Below are 25,191 nucleotides of genomic sequence, written 5' to 3'. Positions count from 1 at the left end.
ATCCCCGGCGTCTATTGGTTTCCCAGCACAAGGAGGGGGGTGGGAGGCGGTGCGGCGCCTCACGCAGTGCGGATGGGCCGGACTAGGCTGCGGCTCCCGTCTCCGTTGCCACAGGCAGGGCTTCTTTCTTCTCCGCGGTTGCCGCCCTTTACTTGGCCGTATCTCCCAGGGAACTTTTTTTTCCCTTATCTTCTGACAGAGTGTTTTTTTTTCTTTCGCATCGCGCCCAGCAGAAATACAAGACGTTTTATTATTATTATTATTATTATTATTATTATTATTATTATTATTATTATTATTATTATTATTATTATTATTATTATTATTATTATTATTATTATTATTGCTTTTCCGCAGGGAGGGGAGGATTCGTAACCGTAGTTAGACGCGATGGCATGGTGACTGCAGGAGTGTCTTTTGGATCTACTAATGATGTATGGAACTTGAATGGCTTACAGATCAGATGAAGTTAAAGCTGGTCACATTAGAGCAGGGGTAGGCAACCTCGGCTCTTTTATGACTCATGGACTTCAACTCCCAGAATTCCTGAGCCAGCCAAGCTTGCTCAGGAATTCTGGGAGTTGAAGTCCATGAGTCATAAAAGAGCCGAGGTTGCCTACCCCTGCATTAGAGCAAGGTTGTCCAACCTTGGCATCTTTATGACTTGGGAACTTCAATTCCCAGAATTGCCCGGGCAACATGGCTGACAGGGGAATTCTGGGAGTTGAAGTCCACAAGACTTTAAAGTTGGACACCTGTATTGGAGGCTCAGTAAAAACAACCAAGAAGCAAAAAATAAACATTTTCAGTGAAGGGAAGAACATTACAAAAATATATAGCTTACACCATCATTCAGCAGTGGTCATAGAGTCATTTGAGTCTATGGCCTGCTTGGAAAGGGAAATGTTCAATGCCTTTCTAAAGTGGAGGGATGGAGATGAATGGACCTGGGGAATGCTATTTTGGAGGGCAGTAGTAGTAATAGGCACATTTCTGCAGTCCCACAAGTTGTCACTTTAACTGAGGGGAACTGAAATGTGTCCATCTTGTCAAGAGTTGATGGGACAGGCAGAAACAACTGGAAACAGGCAGAACTTTGTACCGCTTTATTGAGTGACCATATTTTCTTGAATAAAAATAATGGGCAAGTTCTCTAAATTTGATTTTTGACCCAAATTTAAGCTGAAACAAACCTGGTGGGGGGATCTCACAGGGAAACGAGTGAAATGGGTATGCCTAGCCTCTTTTTCCTTATTCTCTACATTGCTTATCCACTGGCCTCTCTACCAGTCTTCTGAAATAATTCCTTTCCTATTCTTTGTTTATCTCTTGTGTTTTCAAACCTCTACCCTCTGTCAATAAATAGCATTTTAATGGTAGCATATATTGTGAACTGCCAACATTATTTTTTAAAAAAATGAGCTTAAAGACAAGAGGTCTGTTGACTTACTTGGATGTGAGAGCTTTGCTTTTCTCCTTGAAAAGGGAAAAATGAAATACAGTGGATAGATACAGTATAGCAGAATGATATAGATGAATTGGTTCTATCACTTGAACTCGAATTTCTTCATAATGCAAGTTCAAGGTTAAACCATTCATTATACCAGTGATACAGACATTTGTTATTTATGGGATTGGCAAAAAACAAACAAACACTCGAGTGCCTCGTAGCAGAGTGAGCGCCTGTTACTCATCCCAGCTTCTGCCCACCTAGCAGTTCGAAAGCACGTCAAAATGCAAGTAGAAAAATAGGGACCACTACGGTGGGAAGGTAACAGCATTCCGTGCGCCTTTGGCGTCTAGTCATGCCGGCCACATGACCACGGAGACGTCCTCGGACAACTGCTGGCTTTTCGGCTTTGAAACAAAGATGAGCACCGGCCCCTAGAGTCGGAAACGACTAGCACGCATGTGCGGGGGAACCTAGGTAATGGCATCATTACCATTTTTGATATTAAAGAGTTACTAGTTGGTAGTTGAGATTTAAAAACCATTGGAAACTTACTTGGTAGCATCTGAAAATGGAAACCAAAGACAGTATCTGCCTGCTAACTCTGCATCAGTATTTTGTTGCATTTTTATTACTGTTTGTTTTTTGTCCTTCACTTTAAAGGAGTATCAGAACTGATGAGTTTTTCTCACAGTTCAGTTCTTGTACTTATTCTCAGGGCTTTTTTTCTCATAGAACGCTCAGAACGGAGTTCCAGCACCTTTTTTGGATGGAACCTTGTAGGGTAGGCAAGGCGGGTTGTATGACGTGTGAGTTCCGGCACCTTTTTCTTTTACAAAAAAAGCACTGCTTATTCTTAAAGTTGGTAGCAAGGGACAGTATTTGTGAGGGTTTGATCTGTTATTGTATAGTCATCTCTTTTCCCATCTTTTGGTTAAATCCCAGGAAATACATAATGAAAAAACTCTGCTTTGAGATTTTGTTCCAAAGGAAGCATCTTCTGTCATTTTGCCTGGTATAGTAATCTTGTAAATATCACCAAAAGACATTTGCAAGAAATTTTAATACACTGTATGTAAATGGCATTCAAAACCAGGATTATCTTTTGCAGGGAAAAGAAACATTTTGAAAATTAAAAAATACACAATGCAAATATTTTAAGTATGGAATGCTAATACAGTAAAATGTGAAGTAAAATAAAATGAATATATACAAATATGTCATTGAATTTTTTTACTGTTTGTTGCACATTTTAAGTTCACCTTTCAACAGAATACACATGAAGGATATTTTAATGTTTACAGCTCAGCATGGGTACACAATACTTACTGTAATAAAAGAACAGATGAATTATTGTTAAAAATGGTCAGAATGAATATTAGGTAAAGGAGTATCTGTTAAGGGGACAGTTGAAAGTGTAGTATATCCTGAAACTACCTTCTGCGTGATGGCATCTGTAGTGTCACAATCCAAGCCCTGTGTCGTTTGTACATGCCATTTGATTTTGACCACCATCTGAAAATGGTCCTGGGCTAAAGATAAATTTGTATTATGGATGTCAACAATTTATTAGTATAGAAGTACAGTTTTTTGGATCATGTTGAAAAGGTGCTTCAAAGCCTTATGAAAGCTGTACTTTTTCATGGCTTCATTCGGCAGTGTTTGAATTAAGGAGATACCAAAAGTACATATATTTTGGTTTAAAAAAAAGTTGGGGGTAAGTGGCTTTAAAACCCAAGCATTGCACATTCCTAATTATTATCAATAATTATAATTTTTCTCCCTTCACCTCCCTGCCTTTCTTTACTGATGTTCTCCTCTGTATATGTATAAGTCATTACATCTCCCATGTGCCAACTTGTAAGATCATGGCAATGAACTGAAGTAATGAGGCTTGATGCTCTTTATAATTCAAAAGGTGAATAACAGAATATAGAAGAAAATCTAGACCTAGTATCATTCCCTAAAGCAGTGATGGTAAACCCTTGACAAATATGTCAAAGATGATACCCCCATACTGTTCTAGGTGAGACACCAACATTCATCAACACCCAACCACAACTATTCTCTAAAGAATTCCCCATTCTCACACAATGTTTTAGGAATGCGAAGACTGCAAGAGAATGGAGTGTCCTCTTATGCACCCTCTGGATCCTCTAGAAGTCATGTGGGAGGGCTGTGTTCTCGTGGTCTGCAGAGCCCCCAAAGATCACAAGCGAACAGGCCCGAACAGGGCGTGTTTTCATGTGATTTTTGGAGGCTGCAGAGGCCAAAGAGCATTCTCCCAAGTTGCTTCATGAATGAAGGCCTTGTGTGATGTGGAGCTGCCATGGGTAGGCTGCGGGGGCCTACCAACGGTAAGAGAACATCACCTGAAGATAAAGGGTGCAAATCAGTTCTGGGGATCATATACATGAGTGGACTATATTTTTTAAAATAAATGAATATGTAAAGATTGTTTTTCTTTTGTTTGGGGGTGATGGAGGCAGGAGGTGACATATGAGCAGAGCCATGTGAGGCATTTTCTGATTTTTTGACATGCTGAGCCCAAAAAGTTCACCATCACTGGTTCAATGTGTTGTGCAACCCCAGAAAATGTTTAAGCAAACTATATTTGTTTAATCATGAACAAATACATTATGTGCTATGAACATAGCCACAATGACAACAGTCAAAAGTTCAGTGCGTCATCAGATTTGCAGATTTGCAAGATTATGAACAAATAAGCAAATTCTTCTCATTAAATCACAAAAACAAAAAATTGTCAATAAGATGTCTTTCTAGAATAATTTGTTTTTTAAAATAATTTATAATGGTGAAAACATAGTGTTAGAACTCCCCCTGCTGGCTCTGAAAAATAATTCTGCAATTTTTTTCAGAAATACAGAAAGTTGGAAGTTATGATATTACTGAACTTCTGATTGTTGTGGCTGTTGTAGCATCCCTGAGATCACACGATCACAATTTGGTTGCTTGCCTGCCAGCCAGCTCAGAATTATCATGGTGAGAGTATCCCCTAATCATGATTGCTATTTGCAACCTTTACTGGTAGCTTCCAACAAGCAAAGTAATGGACTGCCGGCAGGAGGTTGCAAATGGTGATCACATGATGTGGTACCTAATAACTACATGGGGTTCATTTAACAACAGCAACTGGAACTGCCACAAGTGTCATAAGTTGGTGTGGTTATGGGACATTACCACTGTCCTGATTAGTGGGGTTGCCCGTCACAATTACTGCCATTAAGCAAGAACTACCTGTTTGTTTTATAGGTTGTTTCACTAAATGCACAAACTATTGCACAAAATGCTGTAATCTGCTGCAGCAGTCTCCAACATTTCCGGCTTTGTGGACTGGTGGGTAGGGAGAAGAGGGGATAATTCTCCATGAGCAGGTGAGCACGTGCAGCTTCCTTTGTGCAAATGACAGGCCCGGCTACCCACTGCTCACACTAATGGAGCTGCCTATGCGTGCTTGCTCATCCACTGAACAGGACGCAGTCCAGTGGTTGGGGACCTCTGATCTATTGCACAATTATTTACAATTTTATTATGAACCTGGCAATGTGTATGTTTATTAAAGTGGCCAATTTTGAGGACCCCTGATTTAAGGCAGCTTGAAATGTGACATGTTTTTACGTGTTTGTCCAAGACTCTCATCCTGTTTTGATGTCACTGATGTCCCTTGGTAGCAAAGGAAATATGGTTAGAAACATACACGTTGCCAGGTTTGGAATTTGTGATCAATCTGTAATTGTTAGGATGTAGTGGTATCAGACGTATGCTTTGTTTTCTGTAACCACTATATGGTTTATACGAAATTGCCTTGCATTCATGAGATATTTAGACCAAGATGGATTTCTGTACACTTCTGTAGCTTTGCTAACAGTGTCTTAAGATCATGTCCAAACTGTGGTACTGACTAGCATTTCTGCTCAATAAATTTTTGGCACTGTGGGTATTCCAAAAAGGACAGCATCCCTGAACTTCATCTTTTTTTTACAATTACAAATTCATTCATTAAAACCTCTCTTTGGATGGCAAGATTTATAATAATAATAAGTTGGAAGAGACCTTGAAGGTCATCTAGTCCAACCCCCTGCTCAGGCAGGAAACCCTATACCATTTCAGACAAATGGCTGTCCAGTCTCTTCTTAAAAACTTCCAGTGTTGGAGCATTCACCACTTCTGGAGGCAGGTTGTTCCACTGGTTAATTGTTCTAACTGTCAGGAAGTTTCTCCTTAGTTCTAGGTTGCTTCTTTCCTTGACTAGTTTCCATTCGTTGCTTCTTGTCCTGCACACTTAACACATTGGCAAACCTTGTAATTTCCTGGCCCTCTAAAATGATAAATAAATTTATAAACCCTTTCCCTTCATGAATAAATCTAACAAGCTCTTCCTTGGTAGCAGTGAATGTGCCATCCGTTTAACATTAAATGGGTTCTTCACTATCAATTATTATAACATTTATGTATGCAGAGTTTCAGGACTTGTCCTGTTGTTGCCTTCTCAGAACACAGTAAAAATTTGCATGTGCAAAACAAGAATATTTACAGGGCTTTGACTTTGCAAGCAGATATACTTTTTGCTCTGGACAGCAAAACATCCATTCACTATTGGTTTGATGTGTTTGCTGTTGACTAGTTGATGGCTGCCACGTAAGAGATCCAGCCTTGCAACTCCTGTATGCCAAACAAGTGGGGCAATGTGACTGCTGGTGTCTTCTGGTCTTCAGCTTTATGCATGCAAAGGTGAGTCATACCAGAACTTGGTTCTGTACTTGCTAGACAGTTTGTCTAGGGCAAAACAGATCTGAGTTCTCTCAGGACTCTCTGATCACTACCAAGATTTCCTACATTATAGATGTATATAAAACCATACATGGAATGAATACTGAAGTTTTTCTTCCTTTTTCTTCATAATGCTAGTACTTGAGATTGTGTACTAAACTAGATACAGGGGACCAGCAGGAGAAAAGTTATTTTCACATAGCGCATAGTTAAATTGTATATATTGCTAGCAACTTGCATGATTTTAAATATACCTGGAAAAGTTCACGAAGAATACTATTTACTGGAAGATGACAGGAAGGAGCTATTTCTTGTTAGTCTTGAAAATGCACATAGTTGGCCACTTAATAATACAGACGTCCGGGACTGATGGAAGTAGAGGTGCAGCTCATACATTTTTATGAGACAAAAGGATGCTGATGACTTCTGGTGGGAGGCAGATCAACCCCCCCCCCCAACAACCATTCAAGGAAAACCTGAAAAGAAAACTCTATTTTCTAAGCAATAAGGAGGAAATAAAACAAAGTTAATTACAGTTAACAAAACTAGGGTTTCTGCATTTTAAATTTAGGCCGTGGTGAGAAATTGTTTTTAAAATGCTGCATTTTATTTACCTATTAGATTTTTATTCCATCTTTACTGTTTTTATAAAAAACTTTTTATAACTTTTAAAATGCTTGATTCTTTCCTTTTTTCCATATGTTATTTGACAGCTCTCATTCCATTTTTTTACTTTATTATTCTCTCAGATACATGGTGTATCTTGTTATGGAAAAAGTGCTATTCAAGATAGAACTGAGGCTGTAAGGTCTGTCAAGGAGATAAACGTGCTGTGTAATTAGAAAGACTATCATGCTTAACTTGTTCCCTAAAGGAAGTGGAGGATGCCTGTCTCCAAGCTAGCTGAGAATTCTGGGAACCAAACTACAAAGAACATCCTATTGATGCGACTGCTTTAACAGGTGTCATAGATATGCTAGGGGTGGCTTAGTGAGCATACTGCTTAAGTATACAAGTGACAGGCATGCACTATTTCCCAAAAGTGACCCATTCCTGCATGACATATCTCCAAAGTCTAGAAGAGACAAAACTGATGAATCAGTGTTAGATGGGTTAAACATACAGTGCTTGCTGTAGAAGACAAGCCCACTGTCAAGAGCTAAACATTAAATGATGAAGGTCATCAGAATAGAAACCTCAAGTCAACTTTTGATTGAAAGCAGAAGGTTCTTCAGTCAAAATATGCATATAACTAATGAAATGAGCGTCTATACAAGCAAAGGCATGGAGGAGAAAACTATGCTAATGAGCCATAAATATTCTGCTGGTTGTTATTTATTAACACTAATTACCAAATTCAATGCCAATTAAAGTATTTACAGACCTCACACCAACAATGTCCATGTGACAACTGTAAAATAGTAATATTGTAAAAACAGCCTTGGTCACAACAGTAATGTATGTTTTGTTAACCAATGTTTAGATTTACTAGAAAGCAAGGTTATACTAATATTTTAATAAAATTACAAGTATCTGAAAAGTGCATGGTATTTGAAACAAAGTTGAAAATATGTCCACTTTTTAAATAAAGAAACAAACATTAGGACTTGGGACAAATTGTGATTGATATCCATTTGATTGCCACAACAAAATAACTTTTTACTTTAATATTGATTGAAAAGTGAGAAGACTCCAATTCTAAAAGCTATAATAAATTCTTCATTTTAGGAAGTAGGTCTTTACTAAAGTATTGGAGATTTTATCTCTCACCAGATAAGAGCTCATTTCTCTTATTTCTCACCTGCTATAAGCTCTTATCTTTTAATATATACTGTGCTTACTCTTATACTTTAGTAGTTACGTAGTTGCCTGAACAACAAAAATACTCCTTAAAGAATTAAATATTCTTGGATTTCCAACTACCCACAAGCAAAGAACTGTACTGAGAAAACACAAGACACACCTGACTATACATTACTTATGTTAAAGGTTTCTCTTGTAAATGAAAGAATGCTGATTCCTAACTAAATGAGCAATTTCATCAGTTTAGTAATTGATTTGATGATCATATGCACACAACACACGGTGCAGAAAAGAAAAACAAAACCCTAGCCCTTTCAAAACAAGTTGTAGAAAAATTCATTGTCACAGTTGCTTTCATAAGCATTTCAAGAAAGGGCAGTGTGGAGCCTCTAAATTGTACAATATAAAACATTGTAAGTAATGTGGCTGAAAACAGAGAAGCAGAGTTCCTTAAAAACAAACAGTGCTTCCTTTACAAGTGATTTTTTAAATAGGTGAATACTCTAGCCAGACAATTTCAGAAGATCACTGAAGCCATTGTGATACAATCCAATTCAAGCTTCTGTTCAGCTGAATGCTATTTGCTACAAGATCTACATCATTTTTATTTTGTATTTCAATGTGGGCATTTGTTTATGAGATCCATCTGTCAACAAAGTCTCCTAATCAGTAACCAGGTCTCAACCATTACTAACAAAGTTAGAAAAAGTTCTGTCTACTGTTACCACCTGCATTCCCTCTTTTTGTACTGCATTTTGCAGGTTCTGGTAACAAGATTTGTCCATTTTAAATTTATTTTTTGTTCCAGTGGCTTGCTCACAAGATGCAACCTTTTTTTCAACAGGCTTTTGCAGTTGGAAAATATTTGTACAGTTTTAACTGTTAGTCAGCCTAAAATGTCAGCTTTCTTCTTTTGCTGCTTCCCCCTGGGCTTCCCCAGTTTGTTCAGTGGGGTTTCTCTGTGCATCTTGTTCCCCTTCTGCAAGAAACAAAGATATTTTTTAGTAAAAATAGTATGAACAATGCAGCTGAAATTTGCATATTCCATTATGGCAGATATAGAGGTCTGGGCTGCTTTTAAACAACACTAACTGGTTACCTAAATTTTATATAATGAACCTAAATTATATAAAATGAGAATGAGATTCAAACTATAAAATCAGCCTGCCACTTAAGTAATGCAAAAATGCTGCAGAAGACATTAAATGGGACTTCATTATGTTAGAAATGACTGGATAGCATTCTATAGCCAAAGAACATGCCATTCCTAATGTTCTATCTAAGGAAACTGATTTTAATATTTATTTATTTTATTAGATTTATTTTTTTTATTTTTTATTTTGTTTATTATATTTTTATACCGCCCTTCTCCCGAAGGACTCAGAGCGGTGTACAGGGCAATAAATATAAAAACAGAATACAAAAGTTAAAAAAACGATTAAATATAATGCCCAAATTTAAAACAATATTTAAAAACATATTAAAACCCCTGCCCTAACCCATCAAACCAGGTCAGATTGCTCAAATAAATACGTTTTTAGATCGCGCCAGAAGGAGCGAAGGTCAGGGGCCATCCGGAGCTCAACCGGCAAGCGGTTCCACAGGTCTGGCGTGCCCACAGAGAACGCCCTCCCCCTGGGGGCCACCAATCGGCATTCTTTGATCGGAGGCACCCTGAGGAGGCCCACTCTGTGGGAGCGCACTGGACGGAGGGAAGTTGACGCCGGCCACAGGTGTTGCCGTAGGTAATCCGGACCCATGCCATGTAGGGCTTTGTAAGTCATTACCAACACCTTGAATCTCACCCGGAGGACAACCGGCAGCCAATGCAGCTTGCGGAGCAAAGGTGTAACATGGGAGTATCGGGAAACTCCCAGTACAACTCGTGCGGCTGCATTCTGCACCAGTTGGAGCCTCCGAGTGGACTTCAAGGGCAGCCCCATGTAGAGAGCATTACAGTAGTCTAGACGAGAGGTCACGAGCGCATGAGTGACTGTACGCAAGGCATCCCGGTCCAGATAGGGTCGCAACTGGCGCACCAGGTGAACCTGGGCAAAGGCCCCCCTAGTCACAGCTCCAATATGCTCTTCTAAAGAGAGCTGTGAGTCTAGAAGGACCCCCAAGTTGCGCGCCCAATCTACGGGGGGTAATAGCTCACCCCCCATGGCAAGAGATGGAATAATCGGAATTTCCCGGGATGCCGGCATGAACAGCCACTCAGTCTTGTCAGGGTTGAGCCGAAGCCTGTTCCTCCCCATCCAGACCCGGACCGCCTCCAGGCAACGGGACATCACGTCAAGGGCATCACTGGGGTGGTTTGGGGTCGAAATAAAAAGCTGGATATCATCAGCATACTAATGATACCCAACTCCAAAACCACGAATGATTTCACCCAGCGGCTTCATGTAGATGTTGAACAGGAGAGGCGAGAGGTCCGATCCCTGAGGGACGCCACAAATGAGAGGCCTCAAGGTCGACCTCTGCCCCCATGCCAACACTGACTGTGAACGTCCCAGAAGGTAGGAGAACCACTGAAGAACTGTGCCTCCCACTCCCAACCCCCTGAGACGTCGCAGCAAGATACCATGGTCGATGGTATCAAAAGCCGCTGAGAGGTCTAAAAGGACTAGGACAGAGGAGCAACCCCTGTCCCGAGCCCGCCAGAGATCATTCACCAGCGCGACCAATGCCGTCTCCGTGCTGTACCCGGGCCTGAAGCCCGATTGGTACGGGTCTAGATAATTTTATTTTATTTTATTAGATTTATATACCACCCTTTCCCGAAGGACTCAGGGCGGTTTACAGGGTATTTAAAACCAAACCAATACAAAAGTTAAAAACAATTTAAAAAAGATTAAATCATCCCTAAAAAATAAAAACCCCAGTTAAAAATTCTCAGCCTGGGCCGGAGAGCTCAAAGAGCCAGGTCTTCAGGTCCCGGCAAAATGAACGAAGGTCGGGGGCAGTCCTAAGCTCCACGGGCAGCTGATTCCAGAGGGCAGGCGCACCCACAGAGAAGGCCCTCCCCCTGGGTGTTATCTGCCGGCAGTCTTTTCAGAGGAGCAAATTTAATAACAGACATAAAATGTGTGGTGTAGGATGTATGTATAGTTTTCTACATTCATTCTCCCACACTTCATAATTATCGCATGTACCTCAGCATATTAGTCAGTTTAATGGCTGACTTTGAGACATACGAAGGGGATAGATTATCATCTGTACCACTGTTCTTACCTTAGCTGTGTGTGTGTATATACAGTGGCGTAGCGTGGCTTGTCAGCACCCGGGGCAAGGCAAGTAATTTGCGCCCCCTAACCCGTGGATTTTAGCACTCAAGTCTCTTCCACTAGATTAGTTAAAGAAACCCTTACCCCCTGCTCTCTCTCCGCACCGCACCGCACGCCTGGCACCCCCCCCTCCACAGTGGGCGGCGACCCGGCAGCTCGGATCGGATTCGCACAGCCAGCACTGCAGTGAGAGAGAGTGAGTGAGCCAGGCAGGGGCAGAGAGCTGCGAGTGCGAGCGTGCCCCCCCCAGATGTTGCGCCCGGTGCGGCCGGCCCCCCCTGCACCTCCCACGCTACGCCACTGTGTATATATACATGTACGTACGTACGTACATACATACATACATACATATACATATACATATACATATACATATACATATACATATACATATACATATACATATACATATATATATATATATATATATATATATACATATACATACACACACATACAGTTCAGAAGCATTTTATAAGATGTATCTACAAGGAGTTAGTAAAACTCTTATGCAGGGAGAATTTATCTATCACAACTATTAAATCAAATCGTCTCCTGAATTAACCTTGGCTTATGATCATTGCCTTTTGACCCTACGTAGGTTATAAGTAAATTGGCCTATGATCTCCACTGTGGCCATGAATCCTAGTATTTTATATGAGATACTTACTTCCCTGTTCTGGAAATATGGGCTATTCTTATAACAGCTGAGAAAAATTGCATTAATTCATCTCCTGGAAGTGATTTTTTTTAAAAAAAATTAGTAGTAATCCTATTTATTCTAATATTGGCCTAATAGCTTACTACTCATCATATCAGCTAAAACTCACCACTAATATAATAGGCTTAACAAACCCTTCTAAGTAGTTTATCCTTCATCTCCCTCTACAACCATAGAAACAAAGGGGCTCCTAATCCTGACGGATCATAGGTACACCAAACGTGCTACCATTTCTAAGCTATGAAGTGTTTATATGTCTGTCTATATGCGTATTCAAATTATACTTGATCAGTATATACAGAGTGTGTGTATGAATGTGTGCTTATCTGTGAGTATACACTAAGTATAAATTTAATAGTGTATACATATCAAAACCTAAAACACTGTTTTCTAGAATGATGCCGCTTGCATAATTTTCTTTGGATCCTTACCAGTTTTATTTATATCAAGTTCAGATAATTTCAGGGATAGTTCACTAGAATTCCCACTTGTTGAAGACACAAGTATATCATGAAGAGCATTTCTTCTTCCAGTTCTTCCTGAAGCAATGAAATCTGCATATGTAGATTCCACATCAGTCATTGCTAACAAGTATCCTCATAGCAATATCTTAAAGAAAACAGAGAAACACAGTCTCTTTACTACAAAGGACAAACATTTGCAAATGTAATAATAATAATAATAATAATAATAATAATAATAATAATAATAATAATAATAATAATAATAATAATAGTAGTAGTAGTAGTAGTAGTAGTAGTAATAGAGTTGGAAGGGACCTTGGATGTCTTCTAGTCTAATCCCCTGCTCAAACAGGAAACCCTATACCATTTCAGACAAATGGCCATGCAGTCTCTTCTTATAAAGTTCCAGTGATGGAGTATTCACAACTTCTGGAGGCAGTTGTTCTACTGATTAATTGTTCTGTCAGGAAATTTATCCTTAGTTCTAGGTTGCTTCTTTCTTTGATTATTTCCCACCCATTGCTTCTTGTCTTGTCTTCAGGTGCTTTGGAGAATAGCTTGACTCCCTCTTCTTTATGGCAACCCCTGAGATTTTAGAACACCACTATTATGTCAACCCTAGTCCTTCTCTTCATTAAACTAGACTGGAGGTCTTCAAACGTGGCCCTTTTATGACTTGTGGACTTCAGCTCTCAGAATTCCTCAGCCAGACCCCTGAACTAGACAGCAACTATTCTTTGTATGTTTTAGCCTCCAGTCCCCTAGTCATCTTTGTTGCTCTTCTCTGTACTCCTTCTAGAGTCTCAATGTCTTTTTTACATCGTGATGACCAAAACTGGATGCAGCATTCCAAGTGGTATTAACATTTCATGTGATCTTGATTCTATACCTCTGTTAATGCAGCCTAGCACTATGTTGGCTTTTTTGGCAGATACTGTTGGCTTTTTTGGCAATATACTTGATTTACAGTGAAATTTCATATGAGATGAAGGGTTTGGAGGAGTTTATCCAATAGGATACTGGACATAAAATCCCTAAGCAGTACTAATAATAATTCTTATTGTACCATATACAATTATACTCAATGCTCAATTATACTCAATAGTGACTCTTCTATATACCCTGTCTCCAAAATAAGGGTTGAGACCAGGGCTTTTTTTCTCATAGAACGCTCAGAACGGCGTTCCGGCACCTTTTTTTGGGGAAAAAAAACCTTTTCAACAAGCTGTGTAGCAATTCCTATTGGCTTTCAAAATCCAATAGAGGAAGCAAACTTTGCACAAAGAAGTTGTCTGCAGCGAAGGCTAGTTGTCAGGAACTTTGTACCATCTCAACTGGGTAAATAAGAAAGGGCAAGGAGTGGGAGGTGGGTTTTGCAGAGTGCATGTGCACTTCTTCCTTATGCTCACCTGTCAGCCAGCTGGTGGCCTACCCGGTGCTGGACCTGGGGGGTAGTTAGCGTGTGTCTCTGAACCATATCCACGTTGGTCTTTCCCGGCTGTGCGTTCCTTGTGTGATGAAACCCAGACACGGAGCTGCAGCTGGCATTGTTGCTAGAGGGGGACCAAATGGGCAGCGCAGCTGAACCCCAGGGGCTGGGGAGGGAGCTCAGGGGGGCAGCCTGGGGTGTCTGTGTCAGACACCTCGCAGTCCTGCAGCCCATAAATAGCCACAATGTCCTGGAAGTCCCCCAGCGGGTGTCCAGCTTCCTTGGCATGGTGGGGAAGGCAGGGGGCTTGGCTTGCTGTAGACCAGGCTGCTGCAGGGCACCGCCGCAGCCCCCATCATGCAGCCGCTGCCCAGGGCCAGCCCCGCCCGGCCGGCAGTATCGTGGAGTGTGTTGGCCTAGCCGGCACAGGCAGGCGTCCATCCGGGAGGTGCCGACGGCCCCGGCAGGCAAGTGGAGCAGTGTCCGCCAGGCTCCCGGCTGCCCCGGCTCTTCTGCCCCGGCCGCTATTTGTAGTCCGGGAAGATGTTTGTGGGCTTCTACACCCTGGAGGCGCCCGCCAGCGGCTGAGCGGTGGGCCGTTCTCGCCGCCGCCCTGGACAGCCCAGCCGGAGGTGAAGCGGGCGGCCCATGGAACGCCATCATGTCTGGTTGTGCGTGCAGCGGCGGCAGATCGCGCAAGAGCAGCTCCGGCTGCACAACTCAGAGCTCTCCAAGCGGCTGAGCGCTGCTTGGCAGCGCCTCGACGCCGCCCAAGGGCTTCTTTGCTCAGCCGCTCAGTTACTGATAAAACACACTATGCAAATACACAGATCTGGGTCAGTAAAAAATCCGTATAGATAGTCTGACAGTATTTCTTATTTCTTTGAATCCACAACTAATCTTTGAATTGGACAGCATATCACATACCTGTGTCTGATATTATTACAGAGTTATAAAATAGACTGCTGTCACTAAATAATTATATGAGATTCTAGATCTATCAGCCCAGTTCATCGCAGGTCTGAACTCCCATGCAGTGAAAAGGAGAGGGGTTGCAACTTCTGTTTGTAGTTATCCATGTTTCTGCACACTGAGATAATCAGCCATCGTACAAATACAGAGCCTATCATGCTTTTATATTTATATATGGAACAAAATGTATGTTAAGAATTGAATATATAATTGTTTAATTATATAAATATATAAATAAAATTATATAAATAAATAACAAGATGAGAGTTCCGGCACCTTTTTTTTTTTTAGAAAAAAAGCCCTGGTTGAGACTATCATAAAATGAGGGTCAAATTAAACAATAGATAAATAGTACCAAAGCACACCAAAATAGGAGGAAGCTATGTAGCTTACAATTTCATTGCCCAATTGCTTTTTTTAAAAAAAATCTTTATTATTTATGTTATTACTTTATTTTTTACAGTAAACTGTCCAGTCTCACGTAGTTGAGATAGTAAAAAAGATAAAGGAGTCCCTGCTGATTTTTGTCCATTAGTCATTCCCACTATAGGGGGAGGTAATCTTCTGTTTCAAGGCCATTGAGCCAGCGCTGTCCAAACACATTTTTGTGGCCATCCTGACATCATGAAGTGCTGTTTCCTTCCCATTGAACTAGTACCTATTCATCTACTCACATTTGCATGCTTTTGAACTGCTAGATTGGCAGGAACTGGGGCAAGGACGGGAGCTATTCTGACTCCAACTGTTGTTTAACGATGTATCCCCTTGCTGAGACCCCTGTGCCTGGCCTGTATAAGTGGATACTATCACTGCTGACAGCCTTTGCCAGATAGCAGAAGTTCTCTGGACAGTCATCAAACCTTGAGAGGCTAGTGTTGATGAGCTCTCGGCAAATCATGTATCTGGCGAAGTCAGAGAGGTCTGATCTCTCACTCCTTGGTGCCAAAGAAACTTGTGGGACCCCTTGGGTATGAAAGTTGTCTGGTGAATAAGGGTGAGGTATACCAGGATAGAATGATGTTGCAAGAGCATTCAGCTGTGGTTTAGTCTCTAAGGCTTGTGCTGGCTGTTGATTAAACTGTTGCTTATTGCTGGAAGTTACCTTGTCATTGGCAGGAGGTGGTGCTGTTTGAAGTGTTGATGCACTTGTGTTGTGGATTCGAAGAGGCTCAGGCTTTTGCAGGTTTGGGGTCTCTGTGTTGAGAGTCAGAACAGTGTTGTTCGTAGGAGGTACAGAAGATGGCTCTGTATCATTGCAAATGTTATGCTTTAGCACATATTTACTGGTGCGTTCAACTGGATCTTCCATTTCTGTTGGGATAGAACAATCTGAATTAGTGCTTTCCTTCATTGTTTGTTCAAAGACCTTTAGCCTTGCTAGGGCAGCTGCTTCTTCCCTTTCTATTCAAAGAATCTTTATTTGGGATTCCGTCTCTGCTTGGCAGGCCTTGTTCTGAGCTTCCACCTCTGCTTGGCGGGCCTTGCTCTGAGCTTCCACCTCTGCTTGGCGGGCCTTGCTCTGAGCTTCCACCTCTGCTTGGCGGGCCTTGCTCTGAGCTTCCACCTCTGCTTGGCGGGCCTTGCTCTGAGCTTCTATTTCAGCTTCCTTTCTGGCAAAGGAAACTTGCACTTTCTTTGCTTCTATATGTGCACGGGCCTCTAACAGCTTGTCACTTAATGTTGAAGTCCTGGAGCGAGAGGATCTAGAAGAACGTGCTGTGAGTTTAGTTGATGTGGATCTATGAGAACTGGCCTCCTGCAGTTGAGCAATACGGAGTTCTGTCTTATCCTTTGCATCTTGCACTAGGAGATCTCTTTGGTGGTTTAGTGCATCAGCCTTGGTTAGTTCTGCTGAGGAGTCATCTATATTAGAGTCCTTTAAGAAGGCTGTGTATTTTGCAGACAGCCGCTGGTAACGTTCATAGGCTGCAGATAGCCGATCTATAGTCTCTCTTAATTCAGCAGGATTATCATTAAAGCACGGCAAAACTGACATGCAGTGTGCAGTTCTGTCCCATAGGTCTGACAGATTACTGGAAAATTCATTTCTAATTGTCTCATAGTTTTCTCTGAGTTTCTGTGTTGGTATTATTGTGCGTTTGGGTTTTACACTCTGCTCAGCAGAATCAGCTCCCTGTACATCTGTGTGGTCAGAAGCATGATGTATCTGTGTTGATTCAGTAATAAAAGAGTGTTCAGAGCCTTGTCTAGACATTTTTCATGTTTTGCAAAAAATGGGTACTGTCTCTTTAAGAAGACGAATTGCAGCTTAGACAGGGTTTATAACACAGTCCAATGTACAGAAACAGTTTTCAGCATACACAGGAGATGTGCAGTAAGCTTGTGCGACCGTGTGCTTTCACAAGATGGCGGATTGCACTGAGCTTGCTTGTAGATATGACACACATATGGATTGCAGGCTGTAGAAATTCTACTGTCTTGAACTATTCTGACTCCAACTGTTGTTTAATGATGTATCCACTTGCTGAGACCCCTGTGCCTGGTCTGTATAAATGGATACTATTACTTCTGACAGCCTTTGCCAGATAGCAGAACTCATGAAATTACCTTTTTATCATCCACGAGTACCTTTATTTGCATGCAAAGAAGATTACAGCACACAAGATGTAGTAGATGATGAAATGGACAGTATTCCAAGGTCACAGACAGTAATGGTCCTACCATGAGAGCAGACCACGTGTAAAAAATGGTGCCAGGGAGTGAAAGAACATTCAGGGTTAAGAAGGAGGAGGAGGTACGTCACAAATGGGAGGGATTGGCTGAACAAATTAACATAAATGTTGTAGTTCCCAAACAACCACATGGTGGCAGCACAATATGCACTGCATAATACTTTATGGCTGATGTAACAGCACAGGACCTCACCCTGTTACATGGTGCTGGGTCCTGAAGGTGGGCCTCCAGCTTTTTAGCCCGACAAGCCCAGTGTCTTAACTGCTGAGCTACTGCATCAGCTTAGAGTGGGGCAGAAATTGTATTAAATAAATAAGGTTTTATGACATGGAGGATTTTGGTAGACCTTCATTGGAAAAGTTCCATATCAATGATGCTATAGCTGAGAAGACTGTCAGCCTCACTTCACAGATCTCACCCCAGGTGAGCAGACATGGAAACTAAATCCCCTGTGCATACTTCAATGACAGCATGTAGTTGTCTATATCAGTGCTTTTCAACCGGTGGTACGCGTACCACTGGTGGCATGTGAGCACCGGGCTGGTGGTACATGGCATCGCCTTCCTTCCCCCCATCGTGCTCATGCACCAGCCTTGCTGCGTTGACCCGCTGGAACCTCTCCGTGGACTGGAGCCTGTCAGTGGAGGTTGGGGCCGGCTGTATGCGCCGATCAGCTGACGACTCTGTATGGCCGGCCTTGACCTCCACTGAGGAGTTCCAGTCCACAGAGAGCTCCTGGCAGGTCGATGGCTTCCCGGTGGCAGCCCTGGCCAGTGAGGAGGCTGGGAGGGAGGTGGTGACCCTGTGCTGGGGCTGTCAGGGCTCAAGCACCAGGATCAGCGCTGCTTTGCACATCTTTGGGGCTGCCAGGGCTCAAGCGCCAGGATCAGTGTCACTTTGCAGCTGATGGGCACATCTTTGGGGCTGCCAGGGCTCAAGCGCCAGGATCAGCGCCACTTTGCAGCTGATCAACACATCTTTGGGGCTGCCAGGGCTCAAGCGCCAGGATCAGTGCCACTTTGCAGTTGATCAGCGCTTCTTCGGGGCTGTCAGGGCTCAAAGGAAGCACCGGGATCAGCACCAGGCTCCAGCTGGAGCTGCTGAGCCCCGAATAAGTACCAATCACCTGGAAAGCAGCACTGATCCTGGTGCGTCTGCTGAGCCCCGAAGAAACACTTATCATCTGGAAAGCAGCATTGATCCCTCCTCACACACACACACACACACGTGCCAGCAGTTACAGTTGAAGGCATTTCAGCCTTCAACTATGGCTCCAAGTCCTCCACCATTTGGAGAGAGAGAGGGGGGGAGGAGAGACAGGCACTTGTGCTTCCCTTCTCTCTCTCTTTCTCTCTTCATGCCGGCTTGCCCCCTAGCAGGGCTCCAGATTGGCCCTGCGCCCTCTCCTCTCCCATCGCCCATTGCAGGCCTGCTGTAGAGCTAGACGTGAAGCGCCGGGGGAAGGAGCTGCGGAGGAGGGAGGACAGATGGGTAGCGAGTCCCCTCCAAAGTGAGGCTGCGGAGACGCCGCATCCTCCCAGACTGCGCTCCATCCATCGCCTCAGTGCTGCGCCTGCCTTCTCTGTGGCCGCTGATGCCGTTGTCCTTTTCCAACGGGTGGGTCCCCGAGGAGGCCGTTGGGCGCCACCCACCCAGGCCCAGGCTCTGCCCCCACCCCACCGCCCCCATCTGAGGGTGGATTTCTGGCCTCCCTCTGCGTATCTCTGATAAGGAGCAAGACCCCCCGCGCCTCCTGAGGCAGCCAAAGCCTGCGTAGGAAAGAATGATCTTTATGGAAGCAAAATAAGCCCAATTTCGGGACTTTAAGGGCAACTGCAACGGAAGCGTGACTGTGTCTGATACCTCCCTATCTTGGACTTCAGAAAGTGGTTTTCCTAAACCGAGAGTGCCTTGTAGCAAGAGGACATAACGGGGAAATGAGACGGGTTGGGGTGGGGGAGTTGAAAGCACAATTGCTCAGAGAATGGAGGAGAAAAGAAGAAGCAGCCCAAAAATCTTAGGGAAGAACTGGAAAAACAAAAAGGTGACAAAAGAAGAAGCCCAGAATTGTCAACTGCTGAGAATGAACCAAGGTTGGTGGAGGAATAAAAAGAACTTCTTCAAATATGATCAAGTTAAAAGAAAAAAAAACAAGGAAGGAAGGAAAGAAGAAAGGTAGGGACAGTGGGAGAGAGGGAGGGAAGGAAGGAAGGGACAAAGGGAGGGAAGGAAGAAAGGAAGGAAAGAAGAAAGGTAGGGACAATGGGAGGGAAGGAAGAAAGGAAGGAAAGAAGAAAGGTAGGGACAGTGGGAAAAAGGGAGGGAAGGAAGGAAGGGGCAAAGGGAGGGAAGGAAGAAAGGAAAGAAAGAAGGTAGGGATATTTGCCCTTCAGGGTGTAAACAGTAACATGCCTATTGAAAAGTTTGGTTTCCCTCCTGCCCACTCACAATGGTAACCCATAGATTCCCCCCCCCCCACACAGGCACCCTGCAACTTGTGGGAGGGAGGGACAATGGAAGGGAGGGAGGGAAAGAGGAAGGGACAAAGGAGGAGGAAAGAAAGGAAGGAAGGGACAATGGGAGAGAGGGAGGAAGGAGGGCACCCACCCCAGTCCCACCCCCCTCCACCAGAAACCCATTGATTCCCTCCACATAGGCACCCTGCAACCTGAGTGATGAGATGCCCCCCCGGCTATTAACTTTGCTTGTCAAAGATACTGGGATACTATGACCGTCATAAGTATGAACCAGTTGCCAAGCATCTGAATGTAAATCACATGACCCTGGGGATGCTGCAACAGTCATAAGTGTGAAAAATGGTCATGTCACCTTTTGCTGTGCCGTCGTAACTTCGAACAGTCACTAAGTGAATTGTTGTAAGTCGAGGACTACCTGTACTTTATCATTTTTTTTCCTTTTTTGGGTCAAGTTTTTGACACCTTGCTGAGCGACTGGTGGTACTCGGACATTGCCTTATCCTAAAAGTGGTACAATGGGTAAAAAGATTGAAAAGCCCTGGTCTATGTAGCATATTAGAGCAGTGTTTTTTGAATTGTGTTCTGTGGAAGGCCACAAACTGGTGCAAGTCTTGAAAGAATAATTTATTTCTTTAAATATACATGCCGCCTAACAACTGTGGGTGGTTCAAAGAGGAAAATAAGAAATGAAAAAAAAACACAATACAATATAAAATAACATACAAATATGAAGAATAAAATATATGGAGGATAACAAAAACCAGGCAGGAATGAAAAATAAACCCACATAATGCAAATAAGAGTTTTGGATCTTTTCAATTTCATCAGTTAAAGAACTCTATTTACAAATGAAGACATGTTTACATATCTCTTCCCAGACACACATTGAAAGAACAAGAAAAATATAACCATGTTGGTAAAAAGACCAAAGTAATGTAAGCTTTTAAATGAAGGGGCATTGAAGGTCCTATTCTTTTTCCTTCAACACATCTTGATAAAAATTATAATTATTTATTGATATTTTATTATTTAATCAATATGTCTACTTCTGTTTTCTTTTTTATGAAACAATTTATTTTGTTTCCCTTATGTATAATATATATGTTATGATCAAAAAAGGAAGGAAAAGTTTAAAGTATCCATCTGCAGGGCACTTAAGAATTGGTACCTAAAACTATGAATTGGTTTTAAAACTGAACAGCAGAGTTAAGCTAAGATATTTTTGTTAGTATGGTCCCCACTTCCACCAAAATTTCTGCACTTGCTCATACAGGATGTTATGTCAGTGGTAGTAGCAGCATCTAATAAACACTTTTCTAGCAGGTTATAGCTATCCCCTCCTGAAGTGAAGGAGTGGAGTTTGGGTTGAATGCAGATATTGGAAATGTTGGTGCCTTTTAATCAGCTTCTATAACCAACTGCTTTCAAATGGAAGAACGCTCTTGAGGCAGACCTGCTCTCTTTACAAGTACTTGGATATTTTTAGCTTAACCTCTTTACTTGTGTGGTTTCCCCCTCTTGTTTTCCTTTGCTCAAGCACAGCCAAATCTAAAAAACGCTAAGAGCCTTCATGGAGTCACTAGAACAGTTATTTGATAAACAGGAGGACAGGGATTAGGTACAACATTTTATGCAAGCTAAATATAGCCATATTGAATATCTCCAAGCAACTTATATATAAACGGCATGTGACACAGCCATCTGCTCAAACACACTACTTTAATCTAGTAAAGAACCTAAACTGGGGCTCATAAATTCATTAAAGCTTTCCACAAGAGAATTACCTCAAAAAAATCTTCAAACTAACAAGAGGTTCTCTCATGCATCCATAATTCAGATCTGACAGACCTTTTTCTAGGACAAGGATGAAATGTTCACAAACTGCAAATGGTGATTCTAATGTGAGCCAAAATTCATCATTATTAGAAGGACGTAAGCTCAGAAACTATAATTTTACCTTTACCAGATCACACTGTTTTATCCCTTAACAGATAGTTTGAGGCTAGTTTGTTTACTGCATTTAAATTCCACTGAAATCCATATCAACCTCAGGGACACATGCCATTCTGGGACACAAAGCACCAGTGAGAATGGCATGGGCTCTCTTTTTCCAGCACAATGCTGTTTCCAGGCCTAGAGCGGTTGGTATGAGCAATTGCAAGAATTGAGTTTTGTGCAGCAATTCAAAAACCACATTGGTTTTGGGTAGGGTCACTTTTATGTTTTATACTTTATTATATTATTTTTATTACATTTTAGAATAGATTTTTCTTAAAACGCTGCAGCTAGAGGGCAATGTCATAATAAGATTGTTTCATGGCCTCTATAAATTTAAAATAGTTTTTATTTCTTTTTTCTTAAAGTTGCTCCTTTTATCAATTGCAAAAGTGCAGGGGGAAAGGGCATTTTCTTTCTCATCAGTAAAACTCTATATGAGATAGCACCATACTGTTATGGTCTTCTACTGAAACTAAATACTGCAGATACTTTTCCCCTATGTGAAGCATTAGAAAAATTGCAGCTTCAATAGGTGTTGAGTATGATGGTGTAGAAAAGATAGTGAGGGAAGCCAGGGAGATTTGATGAGAACTTGACAGCAGATGGTCTGCTGTTGATGGGGGGGGGAAGGGTAAGGGAGGAAATAAGATCATATAAAAGTAGAAAAGCCATCGGAATAGGTAGAGAAAAGAGTTATGGTGGGTTATAAACAGAATATAGCCAGAATGATAGAACTGCTAGACAAAAGGAGAAAAGGGCAGAGAGGGTTTTTTTTTGGGGGGGGGGGGGAAACAAAATCCCATAAAGTGCAGTGAGCACAGAGGGAGGGGTATCACAGGCTACATCCAACCTCCTGCAGCTGGCAAAAAGGCCATGTTTTCAGTCGAGTCTTTGAACAAGGAACTGCAGGTGTGCCACAGATAGCTATTTGAATTGGACCTCAGGGAGGTACCAGTCTCCACAGCCAAACAAATAAGCAAAACAACAGGAGGACTAGAAAATAACATACCGGTACTCTGTGGCTGATGAAGGGCCTAGAAATAAGACAAGGCAAGGCCCTCATTTTTTTAGGTTCTGGACTGCAGAGGAACCAGTTAAGTTGCACCTTAAGTTGTCCAAAGTTCCTTCTAGAGCTTTAAGATTAATTTTAATTGTTAAAATGGTAAATCATATTAATTCTTTATTAAACCCATGCATTTCAGCAGAACATCTTTCCCATTTTGTTCAAATTTGACTTTTACCATAGTATTAATTTCTCAGGTGATCTGGAATCATGTTCCAGATATGTTGATACCCATACCAATACAGGACAGGCAAGGAAAGAAAGCAGCAAGAATGATAGAAGAAAGGGTGGAGAGGAATGGAAAGAAAGATTTTTCAAGGATTATTTAAGAGATTTTGAACATACCAGAAAAGAGACACGTAAGAAATATTTTTTTCTCACTTTGTCTTCTCTTAAATTAAAACTACCACTAAAAAGCTTGGTTTTCCAAGCTAAAAATGAAGATGCACATCAAACACAAAGAGCTTAACACAGTAGAAACAGTAAAACTGTGAAAGACTATATTTCCTGGATCAAAATCTCTGATTCTTTAAATATAAAGATGTATAATAGTGTGCTACTCATACTACTAATTTTAAAGTTATATCTCACTTTTTCTTTGGAAACCCAAGGAAGCTTTTTAAATTCAATTTAACTCCAAAGCTGAGTTCTGAGATAAAGTGCAAAAGCTCTTTTCCCTTTTCCCTTTAAAACAAACAACAGTGGAACTCTTATATTAGTTTAGTCCAATGTCACATACTAATTATCCCTATCAGACTGTTTGTTTACAGCAATCCATGAAGGTGGAAGCTTACAATAAATCTTGTTTTCATGACCTACATAAAATTGTAATTACTAATGGGCAATGAATATACTTCATCAATCAATTAAAGATGCTTTAAAGCCTTTTTCTTTTCATGATAGCTGCATATTATTATTATTGCTTTCCACATCCAATGTCTGTGTTAATTAAAAAATAAAATCATTTAAGCAAATAAAAATGTTGAAACTGATCCAATATTAAAACAATGGGCACAGCCTTGAGTATACGAATTTAAATACATGCATAGAGAAATCAGAAATCCTAACCCTATGGATTATGAAAATGTCCTACTTCCTTATCCCAATAAAAGATTAGCCACATTTTGTCTAGGTGGTAAGCTGTAATTAATACAAAAATAAAGTGAAAACTTAACTTCTTCTCCTTATGACAATCTGTAGAAAGTGGGGAAGGAGTTCAATTGGTACAAGAAGATGTAACTTACACCAATCATGGAGCAAATGTAAGAGAGCCTCCTTTAGTTGACTTGCTATCAGTGTGTCTGGGAATTTACTCAATATTATGTTACTACTCTGACTAGAATTAAAAATACCTCTTTAAGCTCTGTGGTATTTACTTCTTGGTGTTGTCAGTTACTGGGGACTTTATATCTTTGACTGATGAACAAGTTTTGTAGTAAACTTTAGACAATATGCTACTGAGGACAGATATTATAGTGGTACCTTGGTACTTGATTGCTTCAAAACTTTTGATACAAAAATGTCCTGATACTCATCATGTGTTTGGTACTCGTCGTGCTGCAAAAGGAAGTGGGGGACAGCCACAGAGGGCAGACAGGAAGTAGGCCATGCTGGGAAGGTTGCTGAGACAGGAAAAGGGACAGATAGGAAATCTTTTCCAGCCAAAACAAAGGGTTATGTGATAAGCCATATGGTTTGCTTGGTACTAATCTTTTTTAGTACTCGTGCCTCCTGGAACTAATTAATGATAAATATTGAGATATCATTGTAATTGATTTTAAAATATTTAAGTAGAGAGAGAAGAGGAAACAACCACAGCTGTCTACCTAGAAATAGTTTATTTTGTGCTGCTTGTTGAAAACACAGGTAAACTTTATATCAAGATTTAGAAAAAGTATACTTCCATTAAGAATTCTATTAACAACAAGATATGATAACAATAAAAATACAATTCTTGAAAAGACAGAAGATAAAGCTATTACTGGGAACATTCTAAGTAATGAAAATGGCTTTTTCTCTGTTTCTAATGTTATCCCGCTAGC

At 41.5% G+C, this 25,191-nt stretch overlaps 1 protein-coding gene across 3 annotated transcripts in view; it reads right to left on the bottom strand.

The window, feature by feature from the left end:
* Positions 1-5,623: 5,623 nt before the first annotated feature.
* The window catches only part of PKIA (cAMP-dependent protein kinase inhibitor alpha), a 45,007-nt gene continuing 25,439 nt past the window's right edge, over positions 5,624-25,191 (bottom strand). The window contains exons 1-3 of one of the 3 annotated variants that reach the window (XM_081323509.1): positions 13,926-14,020; positions 12,484-12,661; positions 5,624-9,023 (exon numbers count right to left, since the gene is read on the bottom strand). In XM_081323509.1, coding sequence (XP_081179635.1) covers positions 8,944-9,023; positions 12,484-12,634 — 231 coding nt within the window. In that variant the 5' untranslated portion in view covers positions 12,635-12,661; positions 13,926-14,020 and the 3' untranslated portion in view covers positions 5,624-8,943. Of the gene's footprint in view, positions 9,024-12,483; positions 12,662-13,925; positions 14,021-25,191 lie in introns of those variants that run through there. The other 2 variants (XM_081323508.1, XM_081323507.1) reach the window with 2 other exon arrangements.

Source organism: Vipera berus (genome assembly GCF_964194415.1).
Source record: "Vipera berus genome assembly, chromosome: 3".
Classification (NCBI taxonomy): domain Eukaryota; kingdom Metazoa; phylum Chordata; class Lepidosauria; order Squamata; family Viperidae; genus Vipera; species Vipera berus.
Note: the sequence above shows the minus strand (reverse complement) of the source record. Positions and strands in the feature narration are given on the sequence as shown.